Below are 24,010 nucleotides of genomic sequence, written 5' to 3'. Positions count from 1 at the left end.
GCACAATGACCTGGAAGCCCATGGCCTCGTGGCAGGCCATTTCACTCGTGCCGGGCGCACCAGCTCTTTCAGGAGAGACAATCCAGGGCCAGCTGTACCAAGAATTGGGCCTCAGTTTGGAAAGAAGCAAGTTCAAATCTCAAGGGGACTCTAACGATCACCTGCAGAGAGAGGGCAGCTAACCTAGAGCATCTAATCAAGCCCCTTTTATTTTACAGATGAAGAATCTGCAAATGAGACAGGCTAAAGTGACTTTTGCTTAAAATAAAATTGACGGCAGAGCAAGTACTAGACCTGAAGTCCCCAGACCTGATGTTCTACTATGCCACAGGAAGAAACAAGCATTTGGGGAGCTGCTATCTGTTAAAACGGTAGGTGAGGTTACCTACTGATTAAATCTTTTCCTCAGTTAAAAATCTCCATTTCCGTGTGCCAGCAGAGCAGGTGTCAGAGACTAAATCACTAAGCCAGCAAAGCTTCCATGAGCTGGCTCCCCAAACCAAATCAACACTTATTAAACACTACCATATGCAGGGAAAGCAGACTTGCAGTCTTACCAAAGAATACCCAAAAAGGAGACACAAAGGAAGAAAACTTCAGAATGATAAAAAGCAGGATTGGCAAACTACAGCCCAGTGGCCAAACCCGCCCTACCACCTGTTTCTGTACAACCCATGAGCTAAAAATGGTTTTTACATTTTTAAGTGGTTAAAAAAAAAAAGGATATTATGTAACACATGGAAAGAGTATGAAATTCAAGTTTCAGCTTCCATAAATAAAGTTTTATCGGAACATGGCCAAGCTCATTCACTTATGTAATAGTCTATATGGCTGCTTTCACACTGAAACAGCAGAGTTGAGTAGTTGCTACAGAGCCCACATGGCTCTCAAAGGCTAAAGTATTTACTACCTGGCCCTTCAAAGAGTCAGTTTGCCAGCCTCTGATATAAAACATTGTGACAGGGAATGAGGTGAAAACTAGTTTTATGGCAGGTTAAACGGTACGTGCACAGCAAAAAATAAATTCTGGACGACCACTTCAAGTTACACAGGCTGCTCATCTTTATAATCAGGGAAGGGGCAGTGGTAAGTGGCAATAAGAATTTAGTTTCAGGGGCTTCCCTGGTGGCGCAGTGGTTGAGAATCTGCCTGCTGGTGCAGGGGACACGGGTTCGAGCCCTGGTCTGGGAAGATCCCACATGCCGCGGAGCGACTAGGCCCGTGAGCCACAACTACTGAGCCTGCGCGTCTGGAGCCTGTGCTCCTCAACAAGAGAGGCCGCGACAGTGAGAGGGCCGCGCACTGCGATGAAGAGTGGCCCCCGCTTACCACAACTAGAGGAAGCCCTCGCACAGAAACGAAGACCCAACACAGCCCCCAAAAATTAATTAATTAATTTTTTAAAAAAAGAATTTAGTTTCAGAATCAAATCTATGTCAGTGGTGATTTTTGAAAGTTCATTGGCTCTATTAGCCTCAATTTCCTCATTTATAAAATAAGTATATCAGAATATCCATGAGAGGTGTGATGAAACCTAAACAAGGGAATAAGGCCCTTGGCACAGAGGGTGGCCAAAAGACCCAATAAATAATAGTCAATATTGTTTTTATAAGAAAAGGCTTGGGAGTCCCCTGGTGGTCTAGTGGTTAGAATTCGGCTCTTTCACTGCCTTTCAATCCCGACGAGGGGAATGAACGGCAGTGAAATCCCTGGTCGGGAAACTGAGATCCCACAAGCTGCTTGGTTTGGCCAAAATTAAAAAAAAAAAAAAAAAAGGCTCAAAGTGTGGTCTGAAGTAAAGACGATGTATCACAGAAAAAGAACCATTTCCTCCGGAGGTTTACAAGTAAATATCAAATTCATGGAAATTCTCCCACCACTGAATTCAACCAGAAAGAATTAGAGAAATAATCCATGATCTCGTTTCCCTGCTTTATCACCTAAGATACCCACTCTCTAGGGGAGTGGACTTAAGTGATTTCCGAACCTCTGTCCTCAGAGATCACGGTAAATAAGTATCGTATCTTAAGTTTATTCTTAACTTCAAACTTGACAAAGTGTCTTGACAATCACAGCCTCAGATGACCATGAATCTGAAATCAGACAGTCTTAAGTTTGAACACAAACTCAAGTGACAAGCATTCTGGACACTGTGATGACATTCCCTTATCTATAAGTGAGGACAACACTACTGCCATCTTCTCTGGACGTTGTGACTATTAAGCGAGATGCCTCACAGTACCTGACACCTAGTAGGTACTCAAGAAACGTTAAGGGCACGCTGGTCTCTCTTCTCTTCCCTCCCTACTGTCCACTCCTCTCCATCCTCACAACAAACTGTGGCACAGTTAGATGATGGCCACCAGGACTAGGACACAGGTTTTCCCCGTGCACTTTCTAATCAACCCCAAATATTAAACATCTGATATGAGAACTATGAATCAAAACAGTCGTGACTTAACATAAAGAACATAAGGCTGTAACTTGCACAAATAAAGCCTAACCAGAAAGGAACTAGCTCAGTCTCCATGAAGCCAGAACCCCGGTGATGATCCTCTGCAGAGCCAAGTCCTCCCCATCCCAAGACTCAGCTCCACTGTGGTCAAGGAACCAGAGTTACTCAGAAATAAGAACTCAGCAGGAACTACATGGCAGGCAAACACAAAGTGTCATTCCAGAAAACTCCATTCCAGTTGTCAAAAGAGTTTATCAAAGTAAACGTCACGTGTGAAAATTACCAAAGGGAGAAGAACCAAAAACTGACTCTGGAACATAAGAGTGATCATCTGATCACTCCAGGACTTGACCCCTCGACCAAACATTTAGGGTCAAGTACTCAGACTATTAAAGCTGAAGGAAAATTACTGCAGTGATCAGGGCTTCTGGGTGGTGATTTTGTTGTTTAAAATGGCCCACAGGCGTAGTCATGAAGTTTTCTTAAGCACAAAGAAAGCTGTTGTGACGTGCCCTACAGAGAAAATATTAGATAATTTTCATTTAGGCACAAGTTATAGTGCTGTTGCTCATATGTTCAATGTTAATGAATCAAGATTACATATCAAGTAAGAGGTCTTTTTTTTTTTTTTTGGCTGTGTTGGGTCTTCATTGCTGCGCGCGGGCTTTCTCTAGTTGCGGCAAGTGGGGGCAACTCTTCGGTGCGGTGCGCGGCCTTCTCATTGAGGTGGCTTCTCTTGTTGCAAAGCACGGGCTCTAGGCGTGCGGGCTTCAGTAGTTGTGGCTTGTGGGCTCTAGAGTGCAGGCTCAGTAGTTGTGGCGCATGGGCTTAGTTGCTCCGTGGCATGTGGGATCTTCCCGGACCAGGGCTCGAACCCGTGTCCCCTGCACTGGCAGGGGGATTCTTAACCACTGAGCCACCAGGGTAGCCCCAAGTAAGAGGTCTTTAAACAAAAGCACACAGAACGAGGTAATATATCTATTACTTGATGAAAATGTGGTGACCAGAGGCTCAGAGGAACTAACTCAGTATTTCTCCCAGGAGCGATGGTTCAAAATTCACTAATTCAGTGCTTGTGACTTGACAGAACATAACTACCACGAATAATGACTATATGTTATAAGTACAAAGATGATGATATGGCAGCCTCTGGGGCAAGAGTCACAGGAGTTACTTGCACTATTCTTGCAACTTTTCTGTAAGTTTGAGAATTTTTTTTTTTTTTTTTTTTTTGCGGTACGCGGGCCTCTCACTGTTGTGGCCTCTCCTGTTGCAAAGCACAGGCTCCGGACGCACAGACTCAGCGGCCGTGGCTCACGGGCCCAGCCGCTCCGCGACATGTGGGATCTTCCCAGACCGGGGCACGAACCCGTGTCCCCTGCATCGGCAAGCGGACTCGCAACCACTGCGCCACCAGGGAAGCCCTGAGATTATTTTTAAATAAAACTTAAAAACCTTTTGAAAAAGGTGCAAAACATACTACCAGCTGCTTTAGAGCCTCAAAGACAAAACAAATCCCTAGAACAAGATCTCCTTGGTGATTCTGAAAATCTGTCTTGCTCCCCTCCTGAACCCCCTCCGCACACACAACTAAAAGAATGAATGTCAAACTGAAACCAAGCAGGATCCTGTAGGGCCCTCCCGGGTACAAAAGCCCCTCCGTGTCCCCCATTTCTTGTTTATAGAAGGCTTTAGTCTCCTAGGCCTTCCAGAGTTCCAAACAGCAGGCTCCAGCACTCATTAGGGGAGTGAGGGAATGCAGAAACAAAAAGCAGTTAAACAAGAGAAGTGACAAGAATAGTTCAGTGATAAAACAGAGTTCTAGTTCCTCCTCAAGGGATACACACAACCTAACGCGTATCTCTGAGTTGTTCTGCAGAAACTAAGACACCCCACCTGGGTAGACGACAGTGACTACACACTGTATACCCAACGCTGGCTGGCTGGCAGGCACCAGAACATTGATAATCAAGATTCACATCACCCTGTTACCTCACCATCAACCAATCAGAAGAAGAAAGTCATACACCCTGCAGCCCTCTCCCCAAATGTTGCCTTTAAAAATCATTCCCTGAGGGAGGGATAAATTGGAAGATTAGGATTGACATATACACACTACTATATATAAAATAGATAACTAATAAGGACCTACTGTATAGCACAGGGAACTCTACTCAATACTCTGCAATGGCCTACATGGGAAAAGAATCTAAAAAAGAGTAGATGTATGTATGTGTAAAACTGATTCATTTCGCTCTACACCTGAAACTAACACAACATTGTAAATCAACTATACTCCAATAAAAATTTAAAAAAAGAAAATCATCCCCTGAAAGCCAACGAGGAGTTCAGGTCTTCTGAACACGAGCCACCTTGCTTGGCACCCAGCAAATAAAAATACTTCACCACAACCTGGTGTCAGTAAATTGGCTTTGCTGTGCAGCAAAGCAGACCCAAGTTCAGTTCAGTGACAAAACCGTTATTGTGTTGCAAGGAGCATATCATCCCATATGATCCGTTCATCGCTTCATGGTCTTCTTCCAAATGAGATAATATGCTAGACGAATTTGAATCACAGAATTCCAACCTCTGAGCACACAGTTCAAAAAAGCAATCCCTGGGGACTTCCCTGACGGTCCAGTGGTTAAGACTTCGCCTTCCAATGCAGGGGGTGCAGGTTAGATCCCTGGTGAGGGAGCTAAGATCCCACATGGCACACAGCCAAAAAACCAAAGCACAAAACAGAAACAATATTGTAACAAATTCAATAAAGACTTTAAAAATGGTCTGCATCAAAAAAAAAAAAAAAGAAAAGAAAAAGAAAAGGCTATCACTGCCAAAAAGGATCTTGAATTTTAGGGAGATGTCCTCTTCCTTCCAGTGCTAGTTATCTGGTGGGGATCTTAAAAACCTACATGTGTGATCTAATTAGATTTTATATTCAGAAAAGCCAAAAACCCCTTAATGTCTCAAAAGTTTTGAGAAACAATGGATGAAAGTTCAGAGTCCTCTATTGAGAACATTCTCTAAGAGGCCAGAGCACCATCCATATTTTTGGTTTAAATCCTGTAATCTTGATGGTAATCCCTTTCCCCCCAGGAGCTGGCCTTCTTTATTAATGAAGAAGAATCTGATTATCAAAAACAGTGCCTGGGTTCCCCACTCTAATCTAGAAACAAAGGAAAAGATGTTTTGGTAAATGCCAAGAGAAATCTATTAATTTGCAAGACACTGGATCCCAGAGTTTAGATTTTATTTTCTTTTATCCGTACTAAATCCTGATTTCCTCTTCCGCAAGAATAAGAGTCTCTACAGCTAATCAACTATACTTTGAATACACTGAAAAGTTAAATCACTGCAGCCACCATGGCTACAGATGGAAGGAGGCACAGTGGGGGGCGGGGGGTGGTGTTGACCCATCATCTTTCAACTGAAACAAAGAAGGGGGAGAAGGAGGATGCACAGAAAGCCTCTGAAGGCAATTACAGACCAGCAGTCACTTGAGAGCTGGTCGGAACTGCAGACTCAGACCCTACCTGGACCTCCTGATTCAGAATCTGCATTTTAATAAGACCCTCAGGTGACAGGTATGCACAACGAGGTTAATCTCCCCCCACACACACACTTTATTCCCCACTCTGTGCCTGGGGAATCTGCCTGGCTCAAACATGTCCTCCAGCAAATTCAGCTTAAACTTTTTACTCAAAGAGGCCTTCCCAATCCCCAGACTAGGTCAGCTATATGCCATATATGCTCTGAGCCTCTGTATTTCTCTCCCATAGAATTCATCACAACATTAAATAGCATAATGAATTGTATAGTATCAGTTTTCCACTCCATGGTGCAAGCTCTCTCCGGGCAAGGACTACATCTATCTTATTCACCATGGTAGCCCCAGAGCCCAGAACAAGACCAGAGACAAAGTAAGCATTCAGTAAGTGTTTTTTCTGAATAAATGAATGGTCCTAGTATGTATCAAGCACAAGTATCAAGTGCTAGACTTTGGAAAGAAGGGACAAAAACAATTAAAACAAAGTCCTTGTCCTTAAGCAGCTCATAGCTTAGTGGATTTTTGTTGAAGCTAAGGAGAGAGCCAAGCTCTTAAGAGTATGCGCTGCACTCACAGCTGTTTTTCCTGTTTTTCCGCCAAATGACAACAGGTAACCCAAAGGTTGTCTAAGGCCTTACAGGGAACCCCTCCCTAGCATGACCTACAGGCAAGCGCGTCCTCACCTGACCCTCCCCTCAAAGATTCTCCCCTCCCAGCGTTCAGTACTTTGTCCAGCCCTCTCTCTCTCTGTCCTCTCTAAGGCAACTCCAACAGTCTTCAGCATCATTTTATTCTCCCCTAAGAAGTTCGTGTTTCCTCTGGGAACATTTTCTTCAACCCGCTTTCTTCATCAGCCCTCTTATTATGAAATGTCAAATTTCCTTGTTACATCCTTTAAGAATGTTTTACCTAACTCACTTCCAACCACTCGATTATTTCCTGCGAGCTATGAAGTCTATTGTCAACAGAAACCATTCAAATCTATGTCCCAGACCACACTGGAGAAATCTCCCGATTAACTATTCGATACCGAATTGTTCTCCCACTTTCTTCAGTCATTTCCTATATTCCCCAAAGAGACACTCTGTCTGAACAAATGCTGTCATCTCTTCTAGGATTATATTTTCGATGATTCTTATATTTATTCTTGTTTAATAGACAAGAATCTCTTGAGAGATTTACATCCCAAAGCCAAATACCATGGTAACAAAAATGCCTAAACTGATAGCGATGAGAGTAACATTTTTTCATTTTATCTCCAGGTAAGGAAGCTCACAGAGAAATATTAGTGGAGGCAAAGAACACACTGACAAGGAGGGAAGTGCTCAGTGGAGAAGACAAGAACAAGCTGAAGCTACTATCAAGGCAGCTCACAGCCCTGTCCAAGGGGCTCAGAACCCACTCCGCATTCCCAACCTGACCCCAGTTAGAGCATAATACAGCCACTAAAAACACCGAATTCTAGACACTAAGACTTTGATGTAAAGATCCGTTCTAAGCAGTGCATGTACACCAAGTATTACAGATATGTTCGTGTGCCTGTCATGAATGGGATTAGACGTTCCAAGGGCATGCCTTCTGAATATTTTCCACATGCCACCCTGTAATACTGTTTACCAAACAAGGACAAACTGGAACCCTAGCCCAAACATTTGGTTTGTGGACTGTGAGAAATTTTAAGGCACTTTAAAAAGTCACCAATTGTTTTCTTAAATGCTTCAAAATACACACTTCTAGGGTGTCCGGCCTTAGCCTACTTTGTGGGTTTCAAATCACCAGTGCCTTTTTGGGTTCAGATACACTTTGCATATCTGCCCACTCCACGTTTCAGAACTGCTAAAAAATGTGAGAGGAAGGTTAAGGTCTTATTTCTCTTGAACTGATGCACTGGCACTGGAGGTACCGGAGGCAACTCCCCAAAGACAGGTCTTCTCTTAAGGAAGCTCAAAAAAAAATGTGTTCTGAGGCCAAAGATATTTCCTCCCCACTTCAGGGGCAAATGGAGGTGAAGCAAGTTGCCAAGGCAGGGTGGAGAGGCCTAGGTTGCACTCCAGGGGCTACTCAGTTAACAGGGTCTGTACGTCCAGCCCTCCCCACCCTTTAACTCTCGTGCCTCCTCCCCAACTCCAGTGCTCAGAGGAAGGACAGAAGTGTAACCACAAAACCTGATCCAGAAGCGGGGAAAGCACAGGTACTGCTTTCCCAGCCTCAATGGCCACAGCTGCTGTCATCGTATTTCTCCTCCTCAGAGCACTGCCATCACTGCATCCCTGAGCAAAAGGTACACTAGGCAAAATAGCAAATCATAATCCCATGATTAAAAGGGGGGTAGGAGGCACCAGACAGATACAGCTAAGTGAAAGTCTATCAGACTCTTGCAACATTCTAGAGGAATGACGATTATTGCATTTACTGTTCCTCGGGATTGCTTCTGTAAAGCCATGCACATTTTTTCTTAGAACTAATTTATAGCAAACGGATGCTGGATTATTGAGCATAATACTCAATATTGTTCAGAATGAATCGCCTCTCAAGAATATCTAATATATTTATTTTGGCTTATATGTAGGACTGACTGTAGAACTTGGGAAAGTCAAGCAACTTCTGTGCTCCCCATGAAAAGCATTAATGTTCCCATTTTATTGTCCAAACTTCTTTGGAAACTTTTCCTATTTGAAATGTTGATAGTCAATTTTAGATGTCAAAATAAAGAAGTACAAACCACACATCTACCATAAACTTTTCAGAGTCCTTTACTGCTAAATTAATGTACCATCCCAAGATTCCCCTTACTATTAAAATCCTTCAGAGAGTGGGATGAACGCCATTATCACCTAACACAGCTGAAGATTACAAGTGGTCATTCCTTCCCCACTATATGCTGGTGTGCCCAGCCCACCCCCATCCTTAACCATCATGCACAGATTTGCACACCTCTTCAAGAAGTTAAACTAAGGCTATCTGGCCATGATCTGGAATTTGCTTACAAGTACTGCCCAGAAGAGACTGCTCCTCCATTTTTATTAAAAAATGCCAATAATATTCTACTTACCCTATACTATCACTAAAGCCCAGCTCTTTGATTCCCCTCAACGTTTTTTTTCTCTTGGTTTTTTTCCTTTCAAAATAAATGAAAGTTTTTAACACATAAAGCATAGAAATTTCACAAGAAAGTTTATGGGCAGCTCAGGCTCCTGGGGCATCTTTACTATGTTTAGCCTTGTGCCATCAACCCCTTTCAAAAACCGATTTTCCCCGTTCCTCAGATAATCTTGAGTCCCAAGTTTATTATTCTCTCTACACTGGCTTTCAGCTTCATCCTGTTGATAATCAGGGAAACATTTTCTTCCGACACGAGAGTAGGAGAGGTACTTTCATTCAGAGCACCAATCCGGGGACGCTGAAGAATTCAATGGAAGCCGAGCGGTCTGGCCGGCAGCCCCGCACTGGCTCTGTGACGCGCTGGCATGAGATGACTAACACCCGGGCAGGGCAGGCTGAACCGGGAGCCGGGCCTGGGCTCCAGAGAGCCTGCGGGAGGTCTCAGGAGAGTCTAAAGCTCTCACAAGAGAGGAGTTTAACAAGATAACTCGGCTTTTAAGTAACAGAGGCAGCCCCCTGGCCTCTGGGCTGCAAAAGGGCTCACCTGCCAGGAGTAATAACACAAGCAATTACTGCACACAGAATAATAAAGCTCAGCGGGATTCCCAGGTACTCGGATGCAGTCTCCCTCCCCCTTACTTACACAAAGGGGGAAGGAATGGGAGGAAGAAATGCCCCACTTTCCATGAAGACCGGGACAGTCCTATTAGGTAAGCAGCTAAATTACACTTGACAGAGTAAGTCACTGCTTTGGGTCGTTGCCAAAAATAAAAATGCCCCTGGTATTAAAGGTTATATATAAAACAATGCATCCTCCCTCTCCTGGAACAGAATTCATAAAGTTTAAAAGCTCACTAACATCACATTCCAGAGACTGGAAACAGACTTAAATGTCTCGCTTCTCATTCCTTTCTCTACCACAAACTTCCAGCAGGCCTTCCTCACTTTAGGCAAGTTTCCTTCAACTTGCACATCGACAGCAGATTGCTCACAGCTGCTTTCACGAACATCTGAGCATTCCCACCTGGACCTACCCATTTCTGCTGCCTTTTATCTCATCCGTTTTATTCCTCTGCCTCTGTCAAGACCTGTCACTTTCACCGTCTCCCCAGAAGAGATGTTTAAAACAGAGAAACTGATCTGAAAATATCACATCTGATTTTTCCAACCCATCCATTCTCCAAGAAAACCTTCAGTATTTAACTTCACGAGGTCCCCCTTCCACCATAAAACAAGGTTACCTGCCTCTACTTAACAGCATTTTAATGAGAGAGACACCTAAAATCTCATCAGCCCAAAGCTTTACCCAGAATCAGCTGCACAGCCTGGTATCAAGCCTGGGCTGCCTGTGCTCCATGAAAGCCTGGAGACCCTCCACCCCGCCCCAGGCCATCCTAGCAGCTACTTAAAAAACCATCTACCTTCTGTTTATTTTGGCCTCTGTTGAACTATGCCAGCCCACACTCTTTCTCCCAGACTTGACTCTTCTTACTAAACCCATTAAACACTTTTTTTGTTGTTTTTGGTTGTTTGTTTTTTGCGGTACCCGGGCCTCTCACCGCTGTGGCCTCTCCCGTTGCGGAGCACAGGCTCCGGACGCGCAGGCTCAGCGGCCATGGCTCACGGGCCCAGCCGCTCCGCGGCATGTGGGATCTTCCCAGACCAGGGCACGAACCTGCGTGCCCTGCATCGGCAGGCGGACTCCCAACCACCGCGCCACCAGGGAAGCCCTAAACATACATTTTATCACTCAAATCAGAACACTTTGAGAGTGAAGACGGGGAGTTACTGATAATTGTGCCAAGACAACGGCCCTGGGCAAACTGGGATGTAAGTTGCCCTGTCCTAACAAAGGTGGGAGGCCAGGTAAGGGGCTGTTCCTTGCAAATAACCAATTTATGCTGGTCCTACACATTGTTCCTCTCTGCCAATCTCCCAAAGAGGACCAGAAAATGCCCAAACAAACTAGTCCACCTCGGGGCAAAGAAAACAGAAAATGTTTTATGTTGTAGTGGAAAATTTTTTCGAAATATATCAGCTTCAAGTTTTGATCCTTTGGGGGTGGAGACGAAATGCAGCCCAGTCCTAAAGCAGCAGAGGCTAGACGGTTCCTGGGAGGATGGGGCAGGAGTCAAAGGAAACCAAAACTTTGCCCGTCGTATTTTTGCCTGATCAGCCTCACCTGCACCGCTGAACCACAACTAGTATTCACACATACAGCTGCCCTTTTCCACGTGTTACCTACATTTGTTTAATCTTTCCTAACAGTTAAATGAATACCTCCAAAGCTCAGAAGGTTACACATTTGCCAGTGCACAGTTTCAGCTAAGCCAGGGCTTCCCAGACTTTTAAAGATTCCAGACCAGTAGAGTTTCCCCCACTTCCAAAAATTAAGGACTGACATGTTATACATTTCTTATTTGTACCGAGGACATGAAAGAAAACAAAGGCCATCACATTATTTATAAAGTAAAGGACATTTTAGCCAAAAAAAAATAATAGTAAGAATATAATCTCAAAATTAAAGCCAGTCCTTCAAATTGAACCGCCTTAACATCACAGAACTTGCCAGGCGCCCTTCGTCCTCTCATTTTACCTCAGCTGGCTCCAATTCCAGTCCCATCTGAGCTGGGGACAGATCCGGAAAGTGCTGGACTACTAACACCAGCCAATGGTCAGAACACCGCTTTCTCTCACTCATTTTATCAGCAACAACCCCATGAGGTGAGCACTGTTATTATGCTCGTTTACAGGCAAAGCTGGAAGGTAAAGGGTAAAGTCACCTGCTAATAGCCAGTGAAGCTAATGACGTGGGCCACAGCCATCCCAGAAAATCAGTTTGGTTCTGCCTCAAGACACAACTTATGTGTCTGTTTCCCAAAGTGTGGGCTTGTTTAAAAAACAAACCAAGAAAAACTGGTTTAGGTGGTACATGATCCCTGTATGTATGTACCAGCATTTAATATTTATACATAAATAAATGTCTCCTGTCCCCTTTGCAATTCTCTTTCAATCCTTTCTGTTAAACGAAGTTTCAGTTTGGCGGCAGGAAGCCTTTAGCACACCTCTACCACTTGTTACACACTTCCTTGAGAGCCCGCTGTGAAACGCTGTACCTAGCTAGAGTTTAATAATACTCGCTGTTTAGTTTTCACTGTGGGGTTTTTCTAAAGGTACTTTCTAGTAAGTAGTAACCAGGAAGTAATACTGGTTTCCCATTTTCAATGGTGAAATCATTTCCTTTAAAAATAATATTTCAATTTTTAAAATAGCTGATTGCCCCAAAGATTTTCACACTAAATAAAAGTAGAGGCAGTGTTCCAATATGCTAAAAATATGGGAGGGGCAGCACACACACACCGGAAGCCCCGGAAACTGGAGGTAAACCATCAGCAGGGTTGAGACGAGCTGGACCAAAGGCTGAAAACAAGACTCCCCTGCTTCAGCCTCTCCGAACAACTCTAAAAATGGCCGGCTTTCCCCGTGCAGGATGTGTCAGGCTCACCACCACTACCACCCCACCTACTAATCCAAGAAAATGAGGAAGAGCTATGTACCAGACTGTAGGAAAGAAAAGTCAGGCCTCTCACAGGACCTTGCCTCTGACCTCCTCCTGTCATCCAGAGGTAGGTAGTTGCACCCTTTCTTAGCCAGGGAGCTCTCTAGAACCCAGAGAGAGCAGGTAAGGCTAAAGCTCTAAGAGCCTACTCTCCTTTAAGTTCAAGACCTCAAAACATCTGGAGGCCTTCAAGCAATAAAAGAGTAGTGATTTAATGATCCCCAGGAGCGGAGCCCTGCCCTCCACTGAAAAGATAGTGGCTTTCAAGGATACTGACTGGGGGAAATAGACTACCAACCGTGAAAGGATTAATGAGTGTAAGAAGAGGATAAGCTGCATTTTGCCCTAAATCTAATCTAAGATGATCCTGGTAGGATATAAAAAGGTGAAGTCTAAGTAAAGCGCCCCCTACAACTACCGGAAACATTAAGCGCACTTCTAAGAATCTATCTTAGGGAAATGCCAACACAAGAACACGAAGATGTATCAAAGAATGTTGATATATCAACAGGAAAAAAGTTGATAAGCAAACACACCCAAACTATGGAATACTCCTCAAACGTTAAAGAATGAGGTAGATGTATAATTATGACACAGATAGTTATGACAATTTTAAAAAGAAAGTTACAGGACTCATTACGACCTCATTTCTGTTTGTTTGTTTAAAAAGGGAGGGTGTACATATCTGCATGAACAACTGTGGGAAGAACATTTACTTAGGGAATGAGAATGAATGGTAGAAAACTCGTAAGGAGGGCAGAGAGAAATTTTTGCATTTAACTTTACATACTTCGATACTGTCTGAAGCCTTAGGAACAAGCATGAAGTCGAAAATTTAAATACCAATAATTATGAAATTACTAACACTGGATGGCATTCACCTGAGCATGTGGAAGTATTTCAGGGATGAACTAGAAAACTGCTGGTCAAAAGAAGGAAAGGCCACCAAGGAACTGCAAATGTGACCCTTAATCATAAGGACCTCAAAGACTTGAGAATTACAAGAAAGTTTTATTTACAAATTAGACAAGCTAGTGGAATAGAAAGTAAAGACTGGGCTTCCCTGGTGGTGCAGTGGTTAAGAATCCGCCTGCCAACACAGGGGACACGGCTTCGAGCCCTGGTCCGGGAAGATCTCACATGCCGTCGAGCAACTAAGCCTGTGTGCCACAACTACTGAGCCTGCGCTCTAGAGCCCGCGAGCCACAACTACTGAGGCCGTGTGCCACAACTACTGAAGCCTTTGTGCCTAGAGCCCGTGCCCCGCAACAAAAGAAGCCACAGCAATGAGAAGCCCATGCACCACAACGACGAGCAGCCCCTGCTCACCGTAGCTAGAGAAAGCCCGCACGCAGCAACAAAGACCCAAAAATAAATAAATAAATAAATGATTTTTTTTTAAAAAAAGTAAAGACTAAGACCACCAAAGAGGTCATTGTCATTTTGGGTTTTACTGGTGTTGTTCTTGTTAAGAACGGGGCTTATAAACAAGAAACAGGATGGATACAAATAGAGAAACCAAAAAGCCTGTATGTGTGGTTCTGCAGGATTCTAAGAGCAGAAAGTAAGGAGCAGAGAATCTTCATGTTTGTAGATGACACTAAAGACTTCCATGGTACTAACGTGCCAAGTTATGGGTGCCAAATTATAGGAAGATCTGGGGAATCTATGCAAATAGAAGGAAAAGAGGCAAATGAGTGTTAAAATGAGCATATGGCCTAAATCAGGCATATAAAACAACTCCTCAGCTGTCAGTTATGACCTAGGAATAGGCTCTCGGAGTCACTGTAAATGGACCCCTGAGAACGTCAGCCTAATATTGAGCTACAGATTAAAAGCAATGCAAAGTGTCCTGGGAGCCATCGAGACAAGTGCTAAAAAGAAAAGAAGAAGCTACTAACCCCTCTCGTATAAAATTCAGAGGCACTGGCCCCCCAAACATACACTTCTTTTGTCATTTATGTCCTGCCCCTTCAACTACATACAGCACAGGAGTTAAACAAGATCAGTGGGTCTCAAACGCCAGCCCCTGGATGAATCCCAAACGGACTCTTTCAGAATCACTTAGGAGTGGCTTTTTTAAAATACGGATTCCCGGGAATTCCCCGCTCGTCTGGTAGTTAGGACTCCACGCTTCCACCGCAGGGAACTAAGATCCGCGGGGCGCACAGCGCAGTGGGGGAAAAAAAAAGAATAAAATACGGATTCCCAAGCCACACTTGCAGAGATTCTAATCCAGTGCCTCAGAACGGCCTTCTAGGTGGTCCTGATGCAACGACCTGTTTAGAAAATCACTGGCCTCCTTCTGTCTCTCTAAATCTACTCCCAGAAAGGACGTAAGAAAGCTTACAATAAAAAATAAACTGAAGAAACCACGGGAGGAACTACCAAGAATAGATTAAGATGATTCCTATACTAGCACATGAAATGGAAGTGGGAAAGATCTGCAAGACAATGAGAATGATCTAAAGGAAGAGGCTTTGGCCTCAGAGTGTGAAAACCAGAGCTCAGAACCCAACCAAGCCCCATGCTCCCACCAGACTCCCACAAACAAGAGCAGGACCAGAATAAACTCTCCCCATGAGCTACAGGTTCCGAGTGTCCTCCTCATCCCCACCCTTCGCAGGTCGAGACCTGCTGCCCCAGGAGAATGGCTGGGTGTTCGGAAGCAGAGGTGAGACTGCATAAATAAAACCCACTGGTACCATGTTTCTCTGGGTCCCAAGCAACCACTCCCACTAGCCTATCCCGACACCACCACTGAAGCCAGGAATCTCCATGGCTCAATTCTATCCACAGTCCAGCCACTCCAGTGTCTGATCACTTAGTCTGATTCAAATTCTAACTCTGGTCTTCCACACTAGAAAACCATAATTCAACTAATCTACCTTCTCAAAACAAAACAAAACAAAAAACAAGCAATGGGAATAGAAAATATGTCTCCTGCAGGATAAGCAGCAATTCAAAGTGAAGTCTACCAGAAGGCGTAAGATCTCTCAGCTTTGATCCATGCCTGAAAGACATGTAATACAGGGCTTCCTTCTTATACATTTGCAGCCTTTGGGGGCTATAAGGAGCTAGAGATGATGAGTCCAACCACTTCATTTAAGAGAAAAGAAAAGAGCCTGAGAGGCAGACTACCTTACCCCACAGCACACAGCTGCAGAACAGCAGCATCTGGCCTAGAACCTGTGTCCCCTTAATCCTAGGTCCATGATCTCTCTTCTCTTCCAGGTTGCTTCCCAGGGACAATGTTAATGCACTGGATTTATTAACCGGAAGCACAGTTCCCCAAATCTCCTCAATTTCCCCTATTACACATGAGGTTGGTGTTACAAGACCATCCCGAGCAGGCTACTTCCCACATAGAGAGAACGCAAAGGCACCTCAAACTGTGTTAAGGCATAAAGAGAGAGGAGATGGTGCCTTAAAGTCTCAGTCATAAGCATGTAAATAGAGAAAATGTGCCAAGCCCAGTTTATATCAGAGACTGAACATCTCAAAAATGACATCTCAATGTGTCATCTAAATTTTCATTAGGTTTATTTTCCCTGTAAGTTGCTTAACTTCCTAATTTTTAAAAATTGCCAACTGAAATCTCTGGGGTTTTTTTTTCCTAAACATTAGAGCTAAGTGAGAAAAACGTGACGTTAATTTATCATATTGAGTCTCACTGAAAGTAAGTGAATCCCCACAACACTCCATCTGCATCAAATGTTCACAACCTGTGATTCTGCATCAATTTCCGCTGTAAGAACAAAAAGCATACGTCAGTCTCCCAAGAGAGGAATTAGCAACAGAAACCGGGGCGGGGCAGTGGGGGGACCTGGGTGGGTATCCATCTCCAAACAAGAAATAAGAGGAAAAGCTACCTAAGGCCAGAAAAAGTTGAAAGAGTTGAATCCCTTTATTTCATTCCTTGTCCCTGATAAGGCAAAAAATTTCCTGCAATATTTAGCTATGCTCTCCCTTGAAAAAATGAAACAAAATAAATCCAAAGACCAGATTCCAAAGGATATCTACTGAACACCCTGCTAGAACCATACCTGTCAGCTGGACTACTAGCCCATGCTGATAAGTAAGTTTCGCAACAGGCCTTAGAACCTTCTTACCGGGATTCAAAAACCTGGCCAATTTTCTCTTCTGAACTTACTGATGAAAACTAAAATGTTCACTTATTTCCCAAATTTCACTCCCCAAGTAAACTGGGGCATAGACGCGCCAAACCATTTGCCTCATTATTACCAGCACTGAACACTACCCGGCCTCAGGAGTCCCCACTCCTGTTAATGAGCCACACTGCTCATGAGCTCTTCTCTCCTGACCGTTAGTTTGAGCTCTGAAGCATGCTACTTTGATTTTCACCATCACTGTTACCTAAAGCTTGCTAGGTTAAAAGTGTTGCCAGAGGCCAGAGCTACTACATTCCAGGCAGTAAAAAAAAATGATGTCAGGAGCATAAACACTGACAGGTTCTCGTTGCTATGTAACTCTTGCTAAGCCTGCTCTTGGCATTTATCTTCTCATTCAGGTCCTGTCCACTGAAAGGTGGGTACCTTGGGAATACGCAGGATTGGCTGATAGGAAGTCAGAAAACCTTAGTCTTGGGACTTCCCTGGTGGTCCAGCGGTTAAGACTCTGCACTCCCAATGCAGGGGCCATTGCAGGGTTCCATCCCTGGTCAGGGAACTAGATCCCGCATGCCACAGCTAAAGATCCCACGTGCCACAACTAAAGATCCCACGTGCCACAACTAAGACCCAAATAAATAAATAAATCTTTAAAAAAAAACAAACCTTAGTCTTGGCCCTGTAAGAAACATGAATATGACCAAGAGCAAGCATTTTTTTTAATCAATCTCTCATCAGTTATATTTATTCAGTAGACTTAATGTCTGCTACTGATCTCACCAGGATACCAGAACAACCATCACCTCTGCTGCCTTTCCACCTTTTATCACCGTAAAACACATATATTAATAGCTCAGGTTAAACCCATACCATTTATGTGAAACAATGAACTTGAAGAAACTGAAGAGCTACTATAAAAATTCTGAAAATAATCACCAATGGAGACCCTAGGACCTTTGCACTTGCTGTTCCCTCTGCCAGGAACTCTTCCCCTATGGCTGGTTCTTTGATGTCCATCAGATCTCAGCTGAGGGAAGCCTTTCCTATCTAAAGGAGCCACCCCTCCCTTCCTCCCAACCACTCTGTCCCACTCCCCTACCGGAAATCACTATCTTATACTATCATCTTCTTGTTTACTTGTTGATTGTCTATCTCCTCCATGAACCCGTAAGGGCAAGAATCTGATTTACTTCTTTACCACTGGTTCTCTAGTACCCAGACAGTGCTTGACACAAATGATCAATAAAATTCGTTCAAGAAAGGAAATATGATTGCTCATCATTCTATATCATTAGTTAGTACATGGCAGCAGCCACTGTTAGCATGACTAGAGCCAGATGGATGCTTCCTTTTCATACAGGAAAAATGACAGAAAGCCTTTAAGACATAGCAAAAACTTAGTGCTCCTTTACTTACAATTTTGACTGAAAGCTACCATGCTCACATGCTGGGAAGTGGGCAATTTTAAGACTAGAGGGAAAAGCCTTCCATCCTATTCCACCCACTTCTTTGCAAATGGCCCTACTAAAATATTGTTACTCGGCCACCTTGTCCCTTTGAATAGTAGAATAAGAGTGTTTTAAGTAGCTTAGCAAAGGTGTTTTTCTTTCACAGTCTGCATGAGCTAAGTGCACATAGGAAGGAACAGATTAATAGACTACTACTCTATCCCCACTACACTCTGGAAAGACACATACTTCTTAGCTCAGAAATGTAGAAAACACTTAGCTATAATGATCTAAATTATAGGCAGCATTTCCTACAAGCTGTACACTGGAGAAATTTCCACTAAGCTACTCACCAGGAAGCCTACATCCCGCTTCACAACAACCTGGCAGCACAATTCCTGTCGAAGGAGGAAACTGTGGCCATCTCCTCCTTTAGGTGTCCCAAGGCTTACGCATCAAGTGAGAATCTTGGTTCTTAGCATAAAACCAAAGACTGGCAGAGGGACCCTTTCCCCCTTTTAAATGGGGCGGGGTGAAATGGGAATTGAGATTTGGCCTTCCACACCATAAGCAGGATAAGATATGCTGCTTCCATGGCTGCTTCTGATAAGCACAGAAGATTCAAGAACTGCGGTGGCTTTATCCTGCTATGTCCTCCTGCTTGAAAAGACATGCAGACATAAGATAGGAGGGTTAGAGTGAAGACTTCAAAAAGGGCTCTATCCCCAAGACAGAAGTTAAATGGGGACAGCAAAACCAGCGAAAATAGCCATCTCTAAGTAGCTGCTAAGTGGGGTGACTGAATTTTATACTCAGTACCCCAAGACTTCTCCCAACCTCTATTTAACATGTGCTGACAATATTCTGATGCAGCTAAAGAAAGTCTAGTAATTACTCAAGAAACCCAGAGATAGAATCCTCTAGGGTTTTGAGAAAATATCTGATTTGACAGAGACATTTACTTTCCCAGGTCCTATTTTGTCTGCCCACACAATTGCCAGTCTTATCCCAACTCAAAAAATATACAAATCCACCTTCAGTTTTTCCATCATTCCCACTGCCTTCTCAGTAACAGAAGGGCCCCACAACGCTTGTGTCAACTTACTGCCGACTTCCTCCTTCAACACATTCCAAAACCAGCTCTGTCCCTTGGCTCCCACTCTCAATAGCAGACGCAGCCTCTACCGTCATTTAAAAAAACTAGGCAAAGGCAAAAATTTTTTACAACTTCATTCTCAGTACTTTCTTCTTCAACCTTAAAAGAAGGAATGCAGGACTTGCTAGGACGGCAAGGCAGAGACCAGAAGAAACCTGCACTTTCCATGGCCTTGCCATGGTTCTTTGGCCAAAAAAGAGGAAGGGCGAGTACTCCTCTTCACTGCAGCAAACCTCAACCCTAGACCTTCAGACCTTCAGCTCAGCCTGAGTCCAGACAAATCTCAGCCTGAAAGGCCCGCCTCTGGTTAGTCAGTTTCTGCCCCTCAACCCAAAGGCAAGCAAAGCAGTGGCCACTATTTTCCTATTCATCCAACTATTTCCTCCACACTTTCCTCTGTCATAGAGCCCCATCTTCCCTTGAAGTTCTTACAAAGCAGTTCCTGGTACCACTGGAAACGATTACTCTCCAGGAAAATACAACTCTGCTTAGCAGAAGAACTTCACACAGAGCAATTGGCCAGGGGTCGATTTTTCATTCCAGACAGGCTTCGAAGCCTGGCACAATTCTGCCTGTCGCTCTGCAGTTCACCCAGCTTCCCTCACCTAATCCCTGCCTGGAACTCACCCACCCACCCCTTGCAGCTTGGTCACAGAAGAACAGCAGTATAGGTGACTCTACCACTCAATCTTCAAAGCCTCCGTCCAACCCTAACGTGTCTTCCGCACCACACTCCTTTGCACGTTAAGGACCACAAGCACCAAATAAAGTCACTTAGCACAACAGCAGCTCCCAGACAAGACAGGAGTAACATCTAATCTTTCCTTCACTCACATACAGTCAGCTTCACTTTCCTGCAACTTTGCAGCCATGCATCACCGGCCCTGCCCTCTGCTAACGACATGCCCTGGGGTCAGAGGCACTGTACTATGATGTTCAAGAGCCTGTGCTTTAGCAGACAGGCCTGGGTTCAAGTCCCAGCTCTGCCTATAATTACCAGTTAAAAAGTACCTGTCCTGGGGTAAATGACTCTTTCTAAATCTCAGATTACATACCGGTAAAATGTAGCCAATGATCCTATCTACTTGTTAGGTATTATAAATGAGATAATACAAACAGAATACTCAGCTCAAGACATGAGCCTTAATAAACAAGTGATTGTTGATATTCAGTATCCTCAGGAGTAATCTGTGGGCAGACATCATCACCCCATAGAATCCAGATGCCCTGGAAACCTCCAGCATTTGTAGAAGCAAAAATATGTTCAGCCTCCTTCCACTCCCACCCCACAAATAAGGGGGGCCTTTAAGAAAAATTCAAGCCTTAGCAAAGGAAAAAACTCAGAAAGATTCACTCAGTGCTGCCAATTCCACTACCAGACCGCCAAGCACAGCTCTGTTCCTATGGTGAAGGGAAAGATCAGTGCAAATGAAAAAGCTAATTTAAGAGGAGCCACTTCAGGATAATCCTTTCATAGGTCAAGTCAGTATTTCAAAGAGGTGAAAATATGTGGACCTTGGAAATTCCCTTCTCTTTCAGTTTCTGATAAATTCTGACTCTCCGTTTATGTATAAATAAACGGGAAAGCAATACTGAAAATCCTAAGACTCTCAGCTGGAGGCAGAATATTGCCTAAGAAATGAATACATAAGCATCAGTGGGAAAAAAAAATCTTGAAATCTAATTCATACACACAAGCTGAAGAATAATCCTGTGAAAGACAATGAGCCAAGAAAACAGAATGTATTTTAAACTTTCTACAACTGTAAACCACTGCAGAGCTTTGGGACAAAATCTCATACAGAACATTTCCTGACGGAAAAGTCAGAATTGCAGTTTGAAATGTAATCTGGAAGTCTGCGGTCATCACAACCAGAAATTCTAGTAACAACCAAGAAGTGTCAGGTTCCAATATTAGGGAGCGTTGGGGGGAGGCCAATAGAGGGGACAATTGATAAACAGAATTTATACTACAAAATTATCATGGAGCCGGGGGTAAATATTTTTTAATGACACTTGCAGGGTTTAAATTCACCATTCAAAGATGTAGGAAGGGGATATATAATCAGGCAGAAACTACGGTGTTACAGCAGTGGACTGGGAATCAGAACACTTGGGCTCTGGTCCTGGCTCCAATCCAAACCACCAGGTGACCTTAGGCAAGTCACTTGCCCTCTTCAAACTAGTCTCATCTGTAGTGAGGGAACAATAATGATCGCTAAGATTCCTACCGGCCTAACATCTTAAGAGTCAAAAAGAGGGGGAGCACAAATATGAGGAGCTCTCAGGACTACAGACTTGACACAAGAGGTGGAGGGAAAAAGACGGGAAATGAGGGCCAGAGCGCGAGAAAAGTTGGCGTAAGTAACTGAGCGTCGGTGAAAATATAAAAGCTTCAAGAAGACCAAGTACTCCAAGAGTTCCATGGAAGAGCGGACGTCAGGATCTTGAAAAACTACAAACTACTCAACATATGCCAAAATGGACAGAGAACGGGGAGATCAGAGGACAGATACCAACAAATTATCCCCGTTAACCAATCACTAAGCTATCTGTCCTGGTAAACAGCCAGGAGACTGAGTGCCGCGATCACGGAAATCACTGTGACCCCTAATGTCACGGTGTCCGGGAGGCAAGGCACCCAGGGGAGTCCGTGTCGGCTTGCGTTTAGGGAGGGGATTCCGAGAACGGGTGAAAAGTGAGGAAAGGGGCAGAGGAAAGAGGATCTGGGAAACCATGCAGGCTGGCGGGAGGGGAAGGAGCCAGCGCCAGACTCCCGCACGGTGGTGGCCAGTGGGATCGGTGTCCCGGTCCCCGCTCTCACCATCTTGACGATGCCCCGCTGCACGGTGGGGACCGCGGGTCCCCCGGAGGAGCCGCCGCTCTGCGCGGAGGAGGCCATGTGTAGCGATGGAAAACCAGCGAGTAAGACGGTGGGCCGGCGTGGAGGTGTCAGTGTGGGTGTCGGTGTTGGTGAGAGGCCGCCGCGGAGAAGAGCAGGCGGGCGACCGGCTGTGGGCGATGGACGGGACGGACGCGCCGGGCACTCACTGGAGCAGCAGCAGGACTGCCAGCGAAAGAGACGCGATCTCCGCCGCCGCTACACGTTCTACTCTCCGCGCAAGCGTGCCAGAGCGCCACTGCTCTCCGGCCAATTAGAGCCCAGAGCCCGCCGGACCCCAAGCCAATAGGCACCCTGCTCGCGGAACCCCGCCCCTTGCTCCCCAAACCTGTGGAGAGCTTCAGGAAGCGCTGAAAGAGCTGATTTGCGGTGACGGGCTAAGTCTGGGGCGGGACTTCCGGGGCAGCGGTAGTAGGTAGTGTCGGGAGGTGTAGTGGAAAGGAAAGGACACGTCAGCATCTGGCCGCGGGGCGCGGTGGGCCATGGGAGCCCCAAGGGCGGGGTCAGCCTCGCCCTCCGGCTTGGCCCCGCCCATTACGCCCAGCCCCGCGGGCCCCTGGGGAGCCCACGTGGAAGCCAGCTTTCCAGGAGGGCGCACCAGGGTTGGGGAGAGCGGACTGGGACACCGAGCCAACGAGGCCGAATCCTAGAGGGATCTCAGTACTGGTGCACACCGACTTCCGACATTTTACCTCAGCTGAAAGTGTGGGAAGAACTTGGAAAAGTCTGAACGCCGTGAAACCTACCGATGTTGGCCTTGACACAGAACGTGGCCGCGCGCCCTCCGTGTAGTCGGGAGTGTATCTCGCTCGCATTTGTGTCTTCGGTGACTAGCACTTGTTAGGCGCTCGATTAATGTTTTTTGGTGGAAAGAATAAATCTCTCTTACGGGGTGATATATCTTGTGCGCCAGTGAAGTTGCGGAAAACCTTGCTAACACTCTCCGTTGACGCAGGGTGAAGAGCCACGCCTCCTCCAACCACCCGACCCCATCCCTTCACCTAGCCCTAGTCTGTTTCGAGTAAAGTGATGGCGGGGTAGGGAGGCGCAGAGCAAAGACATATAAATGTTTACGTGAATGTTGAGAGACAACTAATATTCGTCGAGTGCCCACTATGAGGAGCCAAGGATCTTACTTTCATGCCATTTAATCTTAATCTTGAAACTTGGTCCTACACTGAGGACACTGTTTCCCCTGTAGCTCTTTTGAGAAGAGGTTATTCTCCCACACTTCACTTTTCCCAGAGGCAAGTTTTGGGGTGAGCATCTTCCAAGATGCCTAGTGCCCCTTCCATACCATTAATCTGCCATCCTCTTCAAAAAAAAAAAAAAATCTCTGTTGTGGCTCATCCCACCTGATTATAGTACTCTCCTCCTCACTGGGGTTGTTGTCTTCTCTGCCCCAAATGCCACTTTGTCATTCATTGAAATTGACACCTGGTGCACACTCTTCTCCACCCAGTGATTCTGAGCGACTTTAACCTTTATGTGCCTGACTTATCCAACACCCTGGCCTTGACCTCATCTTTAGTGAATTTGACCTCTGCACCCGTTCAGCTACCCTCTTTAGGACAGATGAAGCATTACAACTGCTCCATAGCTGAAACTGTAAACTCAGACACCCCATTCTCTGATCATAGTTGCTGTCCTTTCTCCCTTCTCACTAAGTTACTTCTTTTTTTTTTTTTTTTTTTTGCGGTACGCGGAC

The 24,010-nt window shown here is 45.0% G+C and overlaps 1 protein-coding gene across 2 annotated transcripts in view; it reads right to left on the bottom strand.

Moving 5' to 3' along the window:
* The window catches only part of SND1 (staphylococcal nuclease and tudor domain containing 1), a 424,510-nt gene extending 401,996 nt beyond the window's left edge, over positions 1 to 22,514 (bottom strand). For both annotated transcript variants that reach the window (XM_082632934.1, XM_082632935.1), the window contains exon 1: positions 22,225 to 22,514. In XM_082632934.1, the coding sequence (XP_082489060.1) occupies positions 22,225 to 22,302 (78 nt within the window). In that variant the 5' untranslated portion in view covers positions 22,303 to 22,514. The remainder of the gene's footprint in view (positions 1 to 22,224) is intronic.
* Between the last annotated feature and the right edge of the window lie 1,496 nt (positions 22,515 to 24,010).

The sequence above is a fragment of the Mesoplodon mirus genome (assembly GCF_964341445.2).
Source record: "Mesoplodon mirus genome assembly, chromosome: 9".
NCBI classification, from domain to species: domain Eukaryota; kingdom Metazoa; phylum Chordata; class Mammalia; order Artiodactyla; family Ziphiidae; genus Mesoplodon; species Mesoplodon mirus.
This window is presented reverse-complemented; position numbering and strand designations above follow the sequence as displayed.